Source organism: Rhineura floridana, chromosome 9, assembly GCF_030035675.1.
Source record: "Rhineura floridana isolate rRhiFlo1 chromosome 9, rRhiFlo1.hap2, whole genome shotgun sequence".
Lineage (NCBI taxonomy): Eukaryota > Metazoa > Chordata > Lepidosauria > Squamata > Rhineuridae > Rhineura > Rhineura floridana.
Genome location: NC_084488.1, coordinates 63,046,452 through 63,060,630, shown reverse-complemented (window position 1 = coordinate 63,060,630; position 14,179 = coordinate 63,046,452). Strand labels below are relative to the sequence as shown.

The 14,179-nt window shown below is 36.9% G+C and overlaps 1 protein-coding gene across 5 annotated transcripts in view; it reads left to right on the top strand.

Moving 5' to 3' along the window:
- Window positions 1-14,179, top strand: part of FHIP1A (FHF complex subunit HOOK interacting protein 1A) — a 131,795-nt gene that overhangs the window by 62,924 nt on the left and 54,692 nt on the right. For all 5 annotated transcript variants that reach the window (XR_009757907.1, XM_061584648.1, XM_061584647.1 and 2 more), the window contains 2 exons: window positions 2,279-2,437; window positions 5,636-5,722. Coding sequence is in view for 4 of the 5 variants with exons in the window: in XM_061584648.1 (XP_061440632.1) it covers window positions 2,279-2,437; window positions 5,636-5,722 (246 nt within the window). In the remaining variant the exon portion in view is untranslated. The remainder of the gene's footprint in view (window positions 1-2,278; window positions 2,438-5,635; window positions 5,723-14,179) is intronic.

Here is a 14,179-nt window from a genome sequence, read left to right as displayed (position 1 = left end):
TGATTTACAGATAGAATCCTTTTAATTGGCTCTTGTAAAATTAGAGTTGCATGACTGGTAATATTTATTCTTTACATGTCTCTGCATTGATTATTGGAATACATGTAAGAATACATGTAAGAAACCAACACACAGCAATGACTATAATGTTAAAAAAGCTCATAATTCCTATTATGGCGCCTGCCTAGATTATTTGCATTCAAAGAAAAAACTATAATGGCCCATGTAGTCTTCTTTTAGCAGGTCTTGTTTGTTTTGGTCCAAAACTCAAGCGGCTTCATAAGCATATAGCTATACTATAAACATGCATTTTTGATTGATATAGAGCAGTTGTTCCCAGCCTCTATGAGAATGGGATGCCCTTTGTAACTTCAAAAATTTTCATGTCCCCTGCATGCTAATTGTTGCAATTTTAGTCTCTGCTAATTGAAAAAATACATAATAAAGCATTAAATAATGTCACTTTTTATTCATCACAAAAACAAATATGATGATGATTATATTCACCATAAGGTCCCAGGGCAGGTTGCAGCAATATAATCAACTTTTAACAAATTTTGAAGGAAATAAAAGTAAACCACCCAGAGTGGTGAGTGGAGCCTGAATGATACCAGGGCATTTGGACTCTAAGTGTTCCCTCCATCTGGACACAACGATGTCTCACCTTCAGCACTTGGCTCAGGAAACAAGTGACATTATTATTATTATTATTATTATTATTATTATTAACACCCAGTTGTTAGAAGCACAAGAGCCCTGCTCTCCCCCAGTGGCAACGCTAAACCATGCAAAGCCCTGATAAACAGCAACAAAAATATGCAGAGCATGTGCAATTTCACATTTTAAAACTTACTTTACCCATCTTGTTTTGCTCATTTACAGCCGGGGCCATACACTAATTCTTGGCCTAACCGACTTCATATGGCTGTTACTCCATTGAATTCTATAGGACTTACTTCTAAATAGACCTGGTTAGGATTGCGACCTCTTGTATTATAGACATAAAGTTTGACTTCCTTTAACCAGAATGATGCATCTTTGTACTATAAAGCCTCATGCCCCTCCAAAGCAGTAAAGTTTCAAAGCTTCAACAGAGTCTTAGTCTGGTCTAATTACTGAAATGTGATTTATCTGGGAGTAAGCTGTCTGTGAGGCAGGAACTGACTGTACCAGCCAGAAGTAAGGGGAGGCAGATGGTTGCATGCACATGCAGTGCAGGCTTGCAAGTTGGTGATGCACAGATCACCCATTAATTAATGTTTTAATTAATAAATAATTCTTATATTGGCTCTTTGCGACCCCCCTCCCTCCGGATGACTTCGCAGCCCACTTGGAGGTCCCAGCCTTCAGGTTGGGAACCACTGATGTAGTGGACAGCCTGACAATAGTCTTTTAGACTTTGTATGCACACCCTGGAGATAGCATAGTTCTCTATGCAGAATGTAGTGACTGTGACTGGGGTCAGAGAAGCAAGTAGAAAAAACACGTGAGCTTCACATAAATATTGGGCAATGGTATCATTGACACCTACTATTTTAGAAATAGATTAAAATGCAAATCACAGAAAAAAATACTACTTCAGTTTGTGTGTTAAAACAACTATAATACGAATAAAAACATTACAAAAAAATTTAGATCTGAAAATCCTACTGTCTGAACATCTAAGGGCTGACCTATATTATACACATCAAATATCCTTCCTGTATGTACACAACTGTTTACAAAGCTAAATACTGAGAAGTGTGAATAAGATTTACACCTCCAAACACTCAGACATGTAGTAGATATATAGATGGGAGACATTATTTTCTTTCAGTTGCCTGTGTCTACTGTGTGTTGCCCATATGCCCTTTATAGCTTATAGACATGTCGCCTTTTCATACTTTAATGTTTAGTGCTTCTAACAACCAGTTCTCTGTTTGTTTGTTTATTTAGCTTGTATATTTATATTTCAAGAAATCTTTAAGCAGTTTACACCAGTATTTTAAAATAAGTTGCTGGCATTTTGCAAGTATTTTAATTGGGGTAAAAAGAGATCTGCTTTCTTTACATTGATTTGGTTGTCAATTTTCATGAGATACCATACGTGTGTAAAACCTGCCATTAACACAGGATAGGGATGCTATTATAATGATTTTTAAATATCTGAATTTAAAACTGTTTCCTGAAAAGTGACGGAACCTTCCAGTTCTGCCTTCTTAAGGAAAAGCTTATCAGTGACGCAAATACTTTCTTTAAACAGTTGTGTTCTCCCCCTCTTTTTTCATTCTCAATTCAGGTGCTAGCAACAGGCTTAAGTGGCCTATATTCATCCTTACCTACAAAGTTGGAAGACAAAGGAGAAGAATGGCACTGTCTGCTGAAAGATGACTGGCTTCTTTCTCCAGCTCTTGTCCAATTTATGAACTCTCTTGAGTTCTGCAATGCAGTAATACAGGTACTAGGCCAAAGAGAGATCCTGCTTAAGAATACAGCTTTTTAAAATATGTGGATGGAATCCAGTTGTGCTCTTCCATTTGTGGGAAGTCTTTTGATTCTGTGGACAACTCTGTTAATGGAAGTTGGGGGAGGCAATTTTTGCTGATACCTCTTTTCTCCTGCAATCCCTTCCTTCTCCTGAAGATATGCTGAAAAAATTAGGGAATCCTCTAGAACTGTGTGGAAGGTGTTGAGGGATGGAGAAAGGAGTAACTGAAGAACATATTCCCTACCCTCTTCCATTACCAGAGGCCTCCACAAGATCAAACATTCTGCCGCAGGTATTTCTGAACTACAACTCCATCATCCCTGGCTATTGGCCATGCTTGCTGGCGTGGATGGAAGTTGTAATTCAGCAACACCTGGAGGGCCAAAGATTCCTTACACCGGCTGTACCATGAAGGACTTCTGTTCATGTTAAGGGCACAATTGAATACAATCCTGTGTTCATATTTTTGTGAATAATTAGAGTTCAGTCTTGATGTAATGATTGTGCATGTTTCTTGTGACTATAAGCAGAATTGGTTATTTAAATAATTGGGATTTAGGAACAAATATGCCTCATAAATGAAATACAAATTTATTTTGATGAACATTGCCATCTTCTTCAGGATGATTGCTGAATGACCTTTACTGATTCTAAAATCGAAGATTTATTTTTCAGACAAAATATTGTGCTTGTCTGAACTAATTATCCTATTTTATGATCAGATTTTTATAACAGTAAAATTCATGCACACAAATGCACCCCAATAGCTGTGAACAATTTTCATTGTGGTTGAGTTGATCAGGAGCTTAAGTATGTTTCAAGAATCTAAATTAAATTCTGTTTGGTCTTCTCATCTTCTTTGTTCTTGATTATTTCTTAATTAGCTTTTCTCTCTTTTGAGTCTTTGTCCTTCTCCAGTCTAATGATAAGATCACATTTTATATCTCTTTGATGATGCACTCAAGATTCTTATTGCACTATGGCTCTTTGGTATCTGTAGCTTTATCTGAATCATTCAAGTTTGCTGAGTCTCGTTAGTGAAAGTACAGGATGGAAGAGTTTTTATGAGTAATATAGGAAAACTGCTGTTTTTATTCACACTGCAAAAGAGATTTATATAGAAAATAAAGGGCCTCATTTTTGTCTTAACCTTTTTATATAATTATTTTCCAAGATAAGAATTTCTGTTCTGTAGCAAACACTTATTATATAACTGAGATTTTCATTTTTGCACCATTCAGAATAAAATAGTTTTAAATTCAATAATAAAAAGTAATAAAATGTTACTCAGGATTACCTTAATACTTATAACCAGATAGGAATTGTGTGTTTAAAAAGAAAATACAACTTTACAAATATATAAAAATTACTGCAGCTTTCTGTCTTTATTTCTCAGCATTGGACCTGAGCATGTCTTTTGTCAGTTATGGTCAGTTACACTTGATCATGGAAAGATGACAGGGGTGGTCACTATATGTAATATCTAACTGTATGTTTCTATGTTAAGAACAACTACTTCACAGCAGAAATGTAGTACATAAAGATGAAATTGACCTAATGCTCCCAAGCACTTAACCATGGTTAAGGGATTGGTAGTGGCCCATGGAATCATGTAGCACAAATTTTAATGCTAATTTCCCCTTCTTTTACCATACTTAAGGCTTATTGCTAATAATAATTCACTCTAAACCAGGATTATAAAATCATTTTCAATCACTGATTTTCAACGCTGGTTAAAATTTATCCCAGTTAAGTTTAGTGTCAACCAGAAGCTGCTTGCCCTGTGAAATGGAGCTACAATACAAGTTCCACTGTTGCACCTACACAGCCCCAACCTCCCCATCACCTTGCCTCTTCCTATCCTGGTAAGCAGCAATAACTCCACTGCTGGGAAACTAATGTTGCAGCTCTGCCCCACTAATCAAGCTGCTTCTGCTGCTGATGTGATCTTAACCTATGGTTGGGAAGAGTGGGGAAAACTCAACAGGAGATGCTGTTGGAAGGTGTTCATAATGCCACAGCCCAGTCACATTTCGTTTACTGGATCAAGGGATCAGAAGCATTCTATTTCATGGACCCAACCCATTATAATAAAATATTTGTTAATTTAGATTTTTTTATCATTGAGTGTATTATATTTTCAAATTAATTTTTTCACCTCTTTTTTCAACAAATATAGGATGAAACAGTGGAATCAGTTCTCCTGTTTTAATCATTCCTAATACTAGCTCCCTTACTGTTTTTTTCAAGGCATCTTTTTCCTTTCCTAAAGCAAGGAGATTTAACCTGAAAAAGTTGTACAAAGGCATGAGAAACAAGTACTGTCTTTGTTTGTGGCTTCATTATAACAAACAAAGCACTCAACTAATTCACTCCCTTATTCATATAGGGTTTTTTTTGCTGTTGCTAATGACAGACTTCATACTGCAAAAGATTAAAAGGTTGATAGTTGTTCACTAGTCTAGATTCAGATCAACATTTTTCCTCTCAAGGCAATGATTCAAATCATTCTGTACTGAGATCCATGCTGAGTGATCTAATGCTCTCTAACCTACAAGAACATTTTCACAAATGCATAGTTGCCAGAGAGTTATTGAGTGCCTCACATTTCTGTGTTTTCTCTCACTACAGAACAGTAGTTAGTATGTGGATAAATTCTTTTGTTTTAACTATTCAAAGAATGTTGCAATGTGCTGAAAAGCTCAAAGATAAATAATGAACTTTCTGTTGCTTTACTGTAATTTAGTAAATTTAATAATAGCTTGATCACTCTAAAGTGACATCAGCAGGATGTGATATGCACTTGGGTAGCTCTTAATTTGCCATTTTGCACTATTAAATTGTATGACCTAAAGATATGAGAAGCCTTTTAATCTTTGCTTACGTGTAAATTACTGTGCTCAATTCTAAGTAAATTTATGTATACAAGCAAGCATATCTAAGTTTAATGAGACTCTGTCTCCAATAGGTGTGTGTAGGATAAGAGCTATCGTTTGATTTTTATCATCTTTTCATTTGTTTAACTCTCAGAAGACTTTATCAGAGGCTTATTATTCTTATTCTTCCTTAATTCTTCTATGAACATCTGCAAAATATGTGAAATCATAAGTATGATACTCCAGATGGATTTTTGATTGATTTCCCTTGATTTGTTTCCTTTATTTTCAGGTGGCACATCCTTCGATTTGGATCCAGCTTGTGAACTACATTTATAATGGGTTTCTGGTACCAGTTATGGCCCCAGCTTTGCATAAGGTCAGTGTTTTTCATATATTTTTGTTTGACAAAAATCAGTAGCAATTTTCAATGGCCTATGTATATTATGTGTACGATGACAGAGGACTAATAGAACCTCAGCCATTTGGGCCTGATTTCTTTACTTGAACCACCTCCTTTGGGCCTCTGCTGATGGTGACATTCCTAGAGTTGTTATAATCAAATGTGAAATCTTTCCCTGTCTGAAATTAGGCTCTTGCATAACCAATTTTTTAAAGTAATAAATCATTGTAGGTTTTCCACATGGCTATAAAATGTGATGGGCTACACTCACAGATATTTTCCATATCATAGAGGAACAGATATTTTCATTGTGTAAGAACCTTGAGTTATAGAACCCGAACTGTCTTCTGAAAATCACTTCTTCTCATTGGAGGCTTGTAATATGTAATAGCTAAGGAAGACCTTGTATTTTCATACACAGTACTACATAGGCCCACAATTTAGCATGCACCCCTGGTATTTTTATTTTGCGTTAATGTAAGAATTAATGTAGACTTAGAGGATTTTTGGGGGCCTGGAAAGTTAGCTGGCTATTTGAATTTGCCTGGAGAATGTTAATTCTCGGTGTTAATTCCATGATTAACTGAGTAGACCAGCAGGTATTTTTAGTCATTAGTTGGTTAATCTTGCTTTTCCCTCTCCCTAAGGAAACCCATTTGTAAGACCTATATCAACCTCCCCCATCCTTACAAAAAACACCAATAAGGAAGTAAACTATTCAAATAAATATAAAGGTTAATTTTAAGAGCTATGGTGAGTTGTATTTGTGTATGTATTTATTTATTTTATTTATTAATTCAGTTTATATACCGCCCCATAGCCGAAGCTCTCTTTGACTTTAAACAGATTTGCTGGCAAAATTCTGAAGAACATAAAAGCCCTGCTAGATCAGCTCAAAAGCGTGTCCAGTCCAGCATTCTGTTCTTACAGTGGCCGGCCAGATGTCTATGGGAAATCTGCAAGCAGGACCTGAGTGCAGTTGCACTCTCCATACTTGGCAGCAGCATACTGGCTAGTATCTACTTACAGCCTTATTCTCCACTAATTTGTCTAATCCTCTTTTAAAGTCATCCAAGCTGGTGGCCATCACTACCTCTTGTGAGAGTGAATTGCATAGTTTAACTGTGTGTTGTGTGAAGAAGTACTTTCTTTTATCTATCTTGAATCTTCCAACATTCAGTTTCATTGGATGTCCCTGAGTTCTAATATTGTAAGCAAGGGGTGGGGGGAAACACTCTATCTGCTTCCTTCACACCATGTATAATTTTATGCACCTCTGTCATGTTCCCTCTTACTCACCATTTTAGTAAACTAAAAAGCCCCAAATGTTGTAATATTTTCTCATAAGGGAGTTGCTCCATCCCCTTGACCATTTTAGTTGCCCTTTTCTGAACCTTTTCAAGCCCTACAATATCTTTTTTGTGAAGAGGTGACCAGAACTATACACAGTATTCCAAGTGTGGTCATGTCCTACATTTGTATAATGACATTATGATATTGGTAGTTTTATGATCATTCCTTTTCTAATGATCCCTAGCATGGCATTCACCTTTTTCACAGCTGCTGCACACTGGGTCAGCATCTTCATTGAGCTATCCACTATGACCTCAAGATCTCGTTCCTGGTCAGCCACTGCTAATTTAGATTTCATGTTTGTGTATGTGAAATTAGGATATTTTAGTGCTTCTGTGTGTATCACTGTACACTTGCTGACATTGAAATGCACTTGCCATATTAATGCAGATTCACTCACTTTGGAGAGACCCTTTTAGAACTCCTAGCAATCTTTTAATGACCCTGCAAATTTTTGTAGTTAGTAGCAAACTTGGCCACCTCTGTGCTCAACCCTAACTAGAGTTATAAACAAGTTGAAAAGCACAGGTCCCAACATTGATCATTGGGGGACTCCACTTTCTACATCCCTTCTTTGGGAGAACTGTCCATTTATTCCTACCCTCTGCTTCTTGTTTCTTAACCAGTTCCTGATCCATAAGTGAACCACTTCTTTTACTTGATGGCTGCTAAACTTACTCAAGAGTCTTTGGTGTGGTACATCTTGAAAGTCTTACGTACATAATGTCAACAGGATCATCTCTATCCATATGCTTGTTAACCCTCTTAAAAAATTCTAAAAGTGAGACAGGACTTGCCCTTGCAAAAGCTCCACTGGCTTTTCTTCAGCAAGTCTTGTTCTTCTATATGCTTGGTAATTCTGTCTTTAACAATGCTTTCCACCAGTTTTTTCAGAAGAAATATTAAGTTGACCATCCTGTAATTTCCAGGATCCTCTTGTCAGCAAGGCCTACAACTTCATCTCTTGTCACAACTTTTTGTCTTAGTTCCTGAGACTACTTTCTTGTGAAATTTAGTTCAGGCATAGCAATCTTATATTTTCATAGCTTCATTCTCTGCAATATAAGCCTATGACACCCCCGTTCTTAAAATGTTTTGAATGTGTTGCCTAAATGAATGTGATATACACCAACTGCAATCCATAAATTATCAACTTATGCTTTATAGAACCAGAGGGGGAACTTACCCTGGTGCCTGGCAGCACATCTGAAGTATGAACTATATTTCAGCAGTACATTCTTGCATTGCTGTAACATGAGCATTACAGCTATTTAAATGAGAGATTGTTGTGACAGTCTCATTAGCATTTGAAAGACTCTCAGTGCAGTCTGCCATGTAGATAATTAATAGAATTATTAATATTGCCAAAAAGTGTCCTCCTTTTCTTAGATTTCTCAGTGTGTCCTGTCATCTTTACATGTCAGATTGTTGAGCTCTTTTTTCTTGTGTCGTCTTCATGTTGGAACAAATCAAGCAGAAATAGAATTTAGTGGATATATATGTATTTTTAAATGATTTATGTATTTGCAAAGAAACAAACCTTTCCTTCTGAGTATGAAAAAACACTAAAGAAATTCCTAGAAGTGAATGTGATCCAAAGCATAATCAGTGTCTACACTTAAGATCCCAAATGGGGTTCACTGCATCCTGATCAGAAATGGGATTAAAACATCGGAACTAGTTGTTTAACTGCCTGCTACTAAAGAGAGGAAAAATTTGAACAGTACTTCTGGGAAATACGTTTAAGCAGTTTTTCTTTTATATGCCTAAGCTTCTAAGTGAAGCTGGGGTATATGAAGAAAGGAGGAGAAATAAACCCCAGAGACTATAAGACCAATTTGCAATGAAGCTTGTGATCATTTAATTGCTGTTAAGGCAAATTAGCTAAAGAGTACAGTGTGCCCTACAAATAAAATTTGATATCTAGTAATAAATTTAGATTTTTTATTTATTTTATTTATTTTTATTTAATTTAATTTATATACCGCCCTAAGCCCGAAGGCTTTAAAAAAGATTTTTTAAAGTGCATTATGTTGCCTTCTACCGAATATATTCACATCTGCGGAAGGCCTTTAGCCTAGAGCTCCTACCTCTTCTAGTGATGAACTGTCACCCTCAATGACAATTTTGCATTTCAGTATATGTTAAAAAATGTATACTTTCCAGGCTGCGATCCTTATATACCTGGCTGGGAATAAGTCCCCATGAATGTCTATTAATTCTGAGTTAACTGCAAATAGCTAATTGTCTAATCTTGCAGTCAAGGTAGGGAAAAAAGAACGGAGGAATTGGTCTAAACGTAGCAAGTTGATCATACAACATTTTCAGAGGTAAATTCTACTGAGTACTCTGCTCTTTTTAAGTATTCAAACCAGACATTTTATATTATTATTATTTTTATTTATTTATTTATTACCCTCACTTCAGCCTGATGTCCCAGGGTGTTATGTTTAAAATATAACCTTTTTTAAAAAGAAAAAAATCACAAGAATAGGGTAGATCCTAAAAATATATATGTCTGAAGTGTCAAAGGCCAGGATAGAAAAAACAATGTTGAGTCTTCTCTGCACCTCCCCCCCCCAGCCAAAATCATAGTTCTCATCCTAAAGAGACAAATGACATTGTAGAGGTGACAACTTCATCAATTGCTGGATTTAATTTAAAACTGGTGGTATTCGTAGATTATTATTTTTCTTGCTATTTAAATGTATTTTGATCACATGTTAATTTTTAGCAATATCTTTTAAGACATGTTGAATAGAGAAAGTTGGAGTGTGCCATCTAGTGGATCTGAGCTAAAGCTAAAAGATTTTACTGAAAACACAGTGTTCAACCAGATAAACATGAGTTAACTAAATGTGCATGTGGGGTCTTCCTTTTTTTGCTTTGTTCATAAATTTGATTACTAAACAGGTGATATTTGCTTGATGATTTTTGCATTCAACATAGACAGCCTCTGGCTGACCTAGATAAAGAAGACTTTTTCATTATGCTAGAGCAACTTTTTTATATCGCAAAACCATTTGTAATTGCTGAATAATTTGTACTGATTTGATGATGTTTTCTAGCTATCCTCTCACTCACCTGATTTTTTTAGCATGGGAAAAACACACACACACCAGGCCTCACCCATTTTCTATCTGTCTAAAAAACTACATGTGCATGCCCTAAACTTACTAAATTAAATGGAAGCACATTTTAACAATGTTCTTAATTTGATGAGGATGCACTGATTTTCAGAATGCTAAATTTCTGATAACAGGGGCTGTTGTATAACGTTTAGATCATAGAGCCAGTTTATTTCTGGCACTCATGGTACTTGCTGGTGGAGAAATATGGAGTCTCATTCTTTTGAAATTCTTTCTACAAAATACACTTGCAGTTTCATTTATTGTAATTACTATAGCTTCTCATAACTTACATATGTCCTATGAGACAATCTAGGATGATGATTGTAATGTTTTCCCATAAGGCTAACGTGTTGAGTCATTTTGCATAACTAACACAGCTGCACTTATAAGTGTAAGAACTTTTTTGGGAGTTGGAAGATATTGCAGCCATAGTTGGGAAATGAAGAGGCAAGCAAGATGAAGTGTGGGTAAATCAAGGGTCACAATTATTTAAATAAAGCCAGTTACGTGATTGATTGTATAAAAATAATCTGCACAGTAAAGTGCGGGACAGAACTCTTAACCAATCAGATGAGGACATCCTGCCATGAAAAAGGAGGTGGTTCAAGCCCAATCCTCTTTTCTGGACCCCTGCCCCGCAGGGTGGTTAGGAAGGCCTTCCTGCTCCACCCCCTCCCAGGGCTTCACAACTCTGAGTGGGCATTATAGGTTAACCCCAAAGGTGAACCTCATATTGCCAACAGTCCTCACAACCCAGAAGGCAAGCCTCAGATCACACCTTTTACCTTAAAGGGTGCCTAAGGGTGCTCACCAAACCTTACCCTGTTAAATTCCCGCACATATCCACTAGATGTGATTAACCTATTTACAGTATTAAACTACCTGGCTGGGCAATGAATCAGCCAAATCCAAATTAAACAAATTAGCCAAATAAAAACAAGCCAATCAGCCAAATTAGAAGAACGATACAGGGTAGGCAAAAAACTTGTCAGCAAATGAAGGCCAACAAGCTAAAACTTCCTACGTGGCCCCAACAGAGCCTTAGTGATCTGTCAGTGGGGCAAGAATTCTATAGAAATTTTCAAATACACATGTCACTTAGATTTATTTAATTTTCTCATAGATATTTATTTGCACATTTAACTATAATATGCATGGCCTGGTAATCCTGACAGCTAAGTAGACCATTCACATGGTTGCTTTCTTCCTTGGAAGAAATGTTAAAAAATAAATATGTGTGCATATTGTTGGTAATATATAAAACTGAATGCTGAAAATACTGTGTGGATCTCTCTTGGTATACAGGAGCCTTATTGTGTACGGAAACTAACTATTCAAATACGGAATATTTAATGATAAATATATTTCATAGTTCTTTTATACTACTCATTACTACATCATTGCAGGGAAATGGCAATGCACTGCAGAATTCTGTAACAAGATTTAAAGGCATAGCCGAGCATTGTGTTTATGCAAGTAATCTTCTAAGAGTTAAAGAAAATCATATTTTTCCTGTATAGTACATAGTGTGCTGGTAGAAAGTTTAAAAGTTCTTTCCGTTGGTGGACCCATATGGAAAAAATGCTTAAAAATTCTAAATGCTGTGTCAAACTTTGCTCACACCACTGCAATTTTCAGTAGCAGCCAAACTGCAATAGAAATGTTTCAATCAGACTTTGGCTCACTTTTGGAACTTACTTGTGTTAAGTGGCTTTTGAAGTGTGAACTCCTATTAGACACATGTGCACACCAATAGATTTGCATCATCAGCTCCTGTTTTTGTGCACACAAGTGCCGCCTTTTCCTGATGACCAAATCTTTACTCCCTGTTTGCTGTAGCATCACTTTGGTCAGCTTCGTGTAAAAAGTGTTAAGGATAAGCATGGGTTGTACCTCATCTTCCTTGAAGAAATGTTAGAGTTTGTCTCTGGTCTATCTGGGAGCACTCAGCATGGATGACCAATACTGTGCAGGAGCCCATACCTTTCATGTGGGAGCAGTGTGGCTTGATTAATATTAGCTACTTCAGACGCACCTTCCTAAACTTTCAGCGGCTCCATTAAACTGAGCTAGAAACCTAAACATAAACAAGGACACATAGTAGTTCACATAGAGCAATGTTCCTAAACTTGTTCTGGGAATAGGTTGTCTGACCCCATTTCCTGAAGTGGAGGCCAGTTTGCCAACTATGCAATCTTCATGGCAATGTACCAGCACAGACTTTGGAGGAAAAGGTGGAAGCTGTTTTATACCAGAATATTTGTTCATCTAGCCCAATGTTATCCATTCTGACTGACCCCTCTGAGGTCTCGGGCAAAGGTCTTTCTGATTGACTGCTACCTAACTCTTTTCACTAGATTTAGCGGGAATGGAACCTGAAAACTGCCATGAGCTCTGCCAGTGAGCTTTTGGTCTGTCCCCAAGGTGCCATCATATCATCTTGATAAGCACAAAGTACTGGAATAAGTGTCATACAAAGAGAGTAGTATGAAAGTAAGCAGCTTCCAATTTTACTAATACCAGCATATACAGGAGTCGTTCTCCAGGGTCACTACTCCATTGTAGCTACATAATGAGATATTCCCTTGGCTAAATCTGCTTGCGCTTCAGCCATTTTATCTAAGTAACTTTATCATCTGTGAGAGATAACAATGTTATCAATATATTTTAAATTTTAAATACCACCTCTCTAAAACAAGTTGCTCAGTGCTATTTATAGCAATGGAAACCATTCTAACAAAATGCAACTAAAAGCCATAGCACAGGTGGAAACAACAAAAGTCACATATAGCCAAGGTCATGAAAACTCGTGTAAAAAGCTATGGTTGTGAAAATTAAGACATGGACTAAAGCTAGCACATGCTGAAATGAAAGCTGGCAGACCCAATGGAATAAAAAGATTTTAACTTGGTTCAATACCATAGAGAGCCACAAAATGCACCTCCCAGGAGTATATAAAAAAAATAAGGGGCTAGATTGCGTCCTCCTTGGGAGATCTTAAAACAAGATCTTCCATTTGGCAGAAGGCACATCTAAGATATGCTGGGTTTAAGGCTTTACAGTTCAAGACCAGCACCTTGAATCATGCTTGGAAACTCACGTGGTCTGCATTAGTGTTTATCATAGAGCCAGTATGGTGTAGTGGTTAGAGCAGTGATTCTCAAATGGTGCGCCGGGGCACACTGGTGCGCCGCAAGAGGTGGCTAGGTGTGCCGCGAATATTATGAAAGTATATTATTATTAAGTTATTTTTATTCATAGTTTAAAATATATTAATATATTTTTAATTTTGTACACGAAGTGCGCCAGAATTTTTTTTTATGTTTTACAGTGCACCGCAAACCAAAAAAGTTTGAGAACCACTGGGTTAGAGTGTTGGATTAGGGCCTGGGAGACCAAGATTCAAATCCCCACTTAATCATGAAGCTCCCTGGGTGATCTTGGGCCAGTCACTATCTCTCAGCCTAACTACCTCACAGGGTGGTTGTGGTTATTAAATGAGGAAGAGGTGAACCATGTATGCCATCTTGAGCTACTTGAAGAAAAAGGTGAGATATAAATGTAATGAGTTAATGAATAGGCTCCCTAAATTATACCCAAACCAAAAGATAAGCAACAGCAGCAGCTTCCAACTATCTTCAAAGCTGAGCCTTCATTATTATAGCATACATTACAATAATAAGTCCTAAGGGTTACTAGAGAATGGATAAATTGGCCAGGTTTCCAGATAAAGGTACAGCTGGTATACCATAGGGAATGTTTTCTCCCATAAGTCCCTCCCATTCACTGAGAACTGAAGGGAAAAGGTATCCTCTGTTTTCAGTTGCTCAAACAGTTTTACATGAGTGAACAAGGATCAGTGCTTTTTCCCAACAGTATGCACTATCTCTGAAATATCCTCCCAAAGAACATTCCTGATGTCATTCTGCCAGCAAAAAAAACTGCCTTG